A 6,531-nucleotide genomic window follows, 5' to 3' on the forward strand; every position below is an offset into this window, starting at 1 on the left:
GCGATCTTGAACATATATCATATATTTGAGACCATTGTCTCACAGTCAGGTGTCCATAGACCAAGCGATCTTGGTCATATTTCGTATATTTGAGACCACGTCTCACTAGTTCCAGTATCCAAGTCCAGAGCCTAGAAGGAGATTTCCTAGGCAAATACATTCCAGAAACCGAATTACGTGTCTAGAAGCTTATTCCTAGACAAGAGATTTGAGTTTCAATAAAGAAAAGTAAAGCTCTGGCTAGGTTGATCTTGACAAAGATTAGTTTAGCGAGCCTCCCAAGAACTCACACATTATCTACTACAAAATAGGAAAAGTCGTAGACCGTGTTAATCGAGGACTGGCAAGCAGTCTTATCCAAAGTGTAATTGTGGTGTCATTACATTTACACGACTTTATATAAGACCCTCGGTTATTAAGACACCGGTTTTCACTGGGAATCAGGAGCCACCAACTCAGTGATCACACAATGAATGGAGATGATAGATTTGCCTAATGACCCTGCCAAGTGCCAACAGCCCATTCTACCAAGTATACAATACTGAGCATCGACTGCGGCGACAGTATAAAGGCAAGTCATCCACCCCATCTCAAAGAGACAGTAGTCCATACCACCTCACACAAGAAATGTGTTTCTCCTTCCTCGCCATTATTGTTGCTTTGGCAACATCTATCGTGTCTGTCAGTGCATGTCAAAACGAGTTCGATGGTTGCGTAACAACAAATGACTGCTGTGCAGGCTTGAGCTGTGGAATGGATGTGAGTATGAATAGTTTGCTTCACGTCAATTTTCATTTGATGACCCACTTTTTTCACCTCATCCGATGTCAGTATGCTCGTGTGAAAGTCTGCTACAGTGAGTCAAGTGTCTACTTTCATATCAATGACTCATGGTTCGATATGCAGAATGAAGAAATGGGTGGACCACACTCTCACAATCATGGATTGTGGGATCAGACAGGACTAGATACCGATATCGCTGTTGTACCAAGCACTTTCGAAAGTAGACTAAAAAGCCAGGCTGCCTTTCGTCGTCTTGCATCAAGTTTGAATGTTGAATCGTTGCAATGAATCATACATAGTACACCAATTTGTCGTAACAGGATCTCTTTCACTGAGTTCAATGATAAGTGTAGTACATATGTTGGCATTGGAATATGTCAGGTTGCAAATTGTCTTCTCATCGCGATCGTAGTACATAGTCACTTTTTCGCTCACTATGCCAGCGAAGTCACCATATTAGGTTACTCCACACAAAGACGCTTTCACTGCAGTTCGTTCTTCGTTTTCCCCCAGTCCCTTGTACTCGGCTGGGGCTAAGTCATAGCTTACCATTCACAACACATCCTTACTGATGTACAATAGAATTCACCAGAGTTCGTTCTATCTAGACACCTACTGTCTTTTGTATCGCACCGACTTTGTAGTGGAGGCCGTATACGTTAGGAAGGGTGAAGATGAAGGGGTGGGATGAAGACGAAATACCGTCGTGAATCGATTTCTAGTAGAATGGAATGAACATATTTCGTGCATGTGGTGTTGGAGGTTGTGAGATATGAGATGAGATGAGAATGGTGAGAGAAGTGTAGAACTTAGTGATTGACCATGAAAGCTTTGCTTTCGTGGTGGGAGGGTCTGGCTCTGACACACTGCGATTGTGTGCGTGGTTGATCATCCAACTTTGTCCCACTGTCGGAGCTTGAGCGTTTGGAACACCAAGGATTATATGACCGGACTCTCGTCGATACTCTCTTTTCTCAGTCTGTTATCAAGGTCTGAGGTCTGATCATAGCATTCAGATTTTACAGCACCTACAAGTTACTGATGTGCGCCGAGATTTGCCGCATCAAGATCCTTCGCGTCGACTTTTTGTGATTCCTTTGCTCAAATGTGTGAGCAGAGATTGAAAAATAACTGAGCTCGAGTTGAGTGTTCCTATCGGGAGTCGCCAACTCAATGCATTATGAAATGAGCGAAATGAATGGAGAGGGCGTGTTCTGCCTGACAACCTCTGCCCAGGATCATATGCGACGCAAGCTCGTTCTGACAAGTCTACACTGAACATCAACTGTCGCAACAGTATAAAGTAAGTCATCTTCCTACCGTCCACCCCATACCACCAGACACAAACAATGCGTCGCTCCTTCCTCATCGTTATTGTTGCTTTTTTTTTTTTCGGCATCTATCATGTCTGTCAAGGCTGTTAAATGTAAAGAAGTGTTCGACAGTTGCAAAACAAACAGTGACTGCTGTCTAATGCTCGACTGTGTGCCAATGGTTAGTAAGAGTATTTTGCTTTGCCTCCTGACGACTCACATTTTGAATCTGAGAAGTATAGTGGCAAAGCCTGCTTCCCCAACAATGGCTAGTCAAATGTCTACAGTCACATTGGAGCTGCTGTAAGGCTATCTGCGAGTTCGACGGGGATCGTCGAAGTAACCGATAGTAGAAGGGATCGAATATAATGAAAGACTTTTCTAATGAGAGTGCTGAGGCTTCTGACGAGAGGACGTTTCGGACGGAATGCGCGCGTGAATCTAGCGGGGGAGCAAAGACTAATCATAATGAGCGTACATGCGTGTATTTAAGTTGTGAAAATAGGGTAAGGGTCCTTGCTGTAACGAAAAGAATGATTTGGTGAGACGGAGAGTGGTGGCGTTGAGCCTAACAGGGTGAAACATCGATAATAAAATGGAGTACGAGAAGTTTTTGAATGGTTGGTGGTAATGGTGTAGTACGTTGAGCACCTGAATGACGAGAATTTCGTATTGGTTTTGGCTGTTTTCGGTGTGTCAAGGGAGGGATTATGAGAATAGTGACGAAAGAAGGTTTATAGATGTCTGGGTATCGTGTAAGGAAGGCGGGAGAGCGAGCTGGTTGTCGACGACAGTGAGATAATGATAGTAAGAGACGAAGGATGTAACCTCGTAACTCGGATGCGAATGTGACGCTTGTTCGCATCCGTGAGTCACGTGGTTGGTTTGGACTTTCGTCCGAACGCTTGGTTTTGAAGCGCTGGTCGGGGCACAAAGGATATGTGATCCTTACATCCCCTCCCTACTTCGAATATCGACCGTCCTCGGTCGATCCTCTAACAATATAACTAAAAAAAATGTAGCGTGTAGTAAGATAGAAGGGAACTGATAAAACGAGAGTAATAAAACATGAGACAACGCAGCTAGATCATAGTTCTTCGACGGTGCCCGAAAGATGCTTGATCTCGATATATTGAGTAACGTCGAGGGAAGTTGAAGATCGAGGGTGATAAGGGATGAGGCGAAAGGCTGCGAACTTGAGTCTTGAAACGGCACCATCAACTTCTGCGAGACGGTAAGAGCCTCCTTGAGATCGCGAAACAACTATCATAGGTCCAAAGTAGCGTGGTTTGCACTTAGCGTTGGACGCTGGTTCAATTTTCTTATTCAAGACCAACACGAGATCGCCGGTTTTGAACGCGTAATCGTGAATGGTGTTGGCGAAGCGGCTCTCGAAGTTGCGAATTGACGAGAAACGACTCTTGAGTACTCGGCTATGAATTTCCGCTAATTCGTCATCTCGTTTGGCCAGTTGTTGAGCGCGTATGGCTAATAGGTCATCGGAGGAAAGTTGGGACACAATGTTAGGGAGAAGAAAAGTTGCCTCTGTGATGTCGAAGGGAAGGAGAGGCTCAATGCCATGTGCCATGAAAAATGGGGTATGACCTGTAGACTTTCGAGTGGTAACTCGGTCAGCCCAAAAGACGTGATGAGTTAAGATGGGCCAGTCCGAAATGTCGCCTTTACAAGCTTTAACGAGTGAGTCGCGAATGGTGCGATGTGACCTTTCGACGACTCCGTTTGCCTTCGAGTTATAGGCTGAAATGCGAATATGGCGGATGTGATACTTCTGCGCGAGCCAATCGAGTGCTGCAATGAAAGGCGTCCCGTTATCAGTTACTATTTCCTCGAGTCCTCCCCATCTGCACAAAATCTCCTCAAAAATGAAAGCACCCAAGGTGCGTCCCGTCTCCTTTCTCAACATCCTGAACTCTGGCCAGTTCGTTAAGGAGCATCGTGCTTGTACGATGTAAGAGTATCCGTGGGATGCTGGCATGTGCATGGAGTCGGTGAAGGCTTTTCGGAAGAGAGGAGCCGGGATCGAAACAGTCGGAGGGAGTACAACCTTCTCGTTTGATCGAATTTGGCACTGATGGCAAGTTCTCAAGTACCAAGCGAGATCAGCGTCAAGTGAGGGCCACCAAAAGCGGTCGGCGATGGTTCGACGGGTTGAATAGAATCCTTTGTGCCCGAGTTCGTCGTGTGTTTGGCAGAGAATGCGATATCGGTTTGGCGTGAATATAACGAGCTGATTGCGTCCTGTTTGCTCCTTCCGCCATAAGCGCTGTCCTTGAACGAAGAATTGTCGTGCACGCTTGATGAGACGTAACTGATCTTTGGGGGTTGTGGGAGACGGAAATGACAGTGTTTTGAGATAAGTTAGGATCGTGTGAAGGTCGTTGTCAAAGCTCAGGGATCTTTCAGTGGCGGGGATTTCGTTAAGTGCGGGAGGAGTAGAGCTGGGTACTAAAGCGTTCGAGGTTGTTGTGATGGGCCATTCTTCATCGATCTTTTTCGCTTCCCACACTCCACATCCTAGTATCTCATCTACCCACTCATCCGCCTCTTCTGCTGTCTCGTCTTCGTCTTTCTCGTCTTCTGGTGCAGGAGGTCGTCGAGATAGACCATCTGCTGCGACATGCTTGTTTCCAGGGACGTGGCGGAGGGTGAAGTCAAAGAGTGAGATTCCCGCGATCCAGCGGTTAACAGCGGCGTTAGGTTGAATGTCAGGATTATTAAGCATTCCGCGTATGTATTTGGCGTCCACTTCAACTGAGAAGGTTTGAAGGCCTATAAGCCATACCTTTGCTGCACGCAAGGCCCGGAAAAGGCCATACAACTCAATCTTGGCCTGAGAATAACGGGATTCCCGTTCATTCCAGGTGATGGATCCGAACCTTGAGGGATGACGACGACCTTCCGAGTCAAGTTGGAACAGTATCCATCCGCACGCAATGTGAGATGAATCTATGGCGAGAATGACTTCAAGTGACGAAGAGTAGTCGATTGGGCGAATAGCGGGGGAACAGATGATTGCGTCCTTGAGTGTGTCCATGGCATGTTGGGTTGACGCGTCCCACACGAATGGAGTGTCGAGACGCGTAAGGTTCGTGAGGGGTCTCGCAATCCGGGCATAGTCTTTTATCCAGTTGCGGACAGTACCTGCGGTGCCGAGAAAGCTGCGAACTTCCGTGCGAGTTGAGCAAGGTGGCCAGTTGTAGATCTTGGAGACCTTGGTCTTGTCGGGTATACGCCCTTCGTAGTTGCAAAGTTGGCCGACAACAAGGACTTCAGGGACGCACAGGAAGAGCTTCTTCGCTGAGACGGTAGCTCCAGCATGCTTGAGGCGATGTAGTACCCTGTTAACGTCTACACAGTGCTCCCATACAAACTTCCTAATCCCCGCGTTTTCGGGAATGAGTTCAAACGATCCGTCAGAGGTCTCGTAACGAGTGTGCGGTCCGAGGACGTTCACGTCGTCCTGGAAGTTGGGTGCGACATCAAGCTCAGCTTGGAGGATAAATGCCACATCATTCTGAAATACTGCCGGGGAGTCGGTCCATCCTTGGGGAAGGACAGTGAGACGATAAGTCCCGAGGGGAGTTTGGAAGGTAGTGATATCGCGAGATTCTTCGGCGAGAGCTCGGTGGTCGAATCCCACGAATAAGTCCATCATTGAATATATCGCGCGACCTGCGCATTGTTCTGCGAAAAGCTCTACGTAAGGCATTGATGCTGCATCCTTGACGGTGACGGAGTTAAGCTGTTGGAGGTCATGCACTATGCGAACGGAGCCGTTCTTTTTCGCCACACAAAACCAGCGTGATTGGTATGACGAATTCGAAGGTTCGTAGACGCCGGACGCTATCTTCGACTTGATGAGCTTGACGACCTCCTCCTTGATGCCAGGGGGAATGGGTGGTTGACGGTGTGCCCATGGGACGTGCTCGATTGTAGGGATAACGACCGGAGGGAAGTAGTCGTCGCGGAATCGCCCTTTCTCGGTTTCGTCCCATGCGAGAGCTACCTCGTTGTTGGATAGGACTTGCGCGGCGAGGTTTCGTTCTTCCGGCCACAAGAACTCGTTTGAGAATACCCCGAGGTCGTCCATGCGTTCTTTCGTGAGGCGTTTGCCAGGAGTGAATGCTGGGGGTGTGGGAGAAAGGAGTGGCAAGGATGCGAGAGGGTCTTCTGGGAAACGACGGATGATCCGCGCGTGTGCTGGCATGGTCGTTGCCACGGGCTTTACTTTGTTTGCCACCTTCTTATAGGCGAAAGTGCGGCGGACTGGGTCAATGTCGAAGTGGGATTGGAGGAGGAACTCGGCGAAGGATGAGAAAACGAGACGGGAAGTAGGGATAGGCATATTTAAACGAGTTGTAGATAGGGAATACGAGGAGGTGGTTGAGGAGGTAATGGGGGAATTAGCATGATA

At 47.8% G+C, this 6,531-nt stretch overlaps 1 protein-coding gene across 1 annotated transcript; it reads left to right on the forward strand.

Moving 5' to 3' along the window:
• Window positions 1-576: 576 nt before the first annotated feature.
• EDB93DRAFT_1145345 (uncharacterized protein) lies at window positions 577-1,033 on the forward strand (the record flags this gene model as incomplete). Its single annotated transcript, XM_041449472.1, has 2 exons — window positions 577-759; window positions 907-1,033. Coding segments are annotated over exons 1-2 (259 nt in total), but the record flags the coding sequence as incomplete, so codon positions are not given.
• Window positions 1,034-6,531: the final 5,498 nt, after the last annotated feature.

The sequence above is a fragment of the Suillus bovinus genome (genome assembly GCF_016758785.1).
Source record: "Suillus bovinus strain UH-Sbo-P2 chromosome Unknown EDB93scaffold_27, whole genome shotgun sequence".
NCBI lineage: Eukaryota > Fungi > Basidiomycota > Agaricomycetes > Boletales > Suillaceae > Suillus > Suillus bovinus.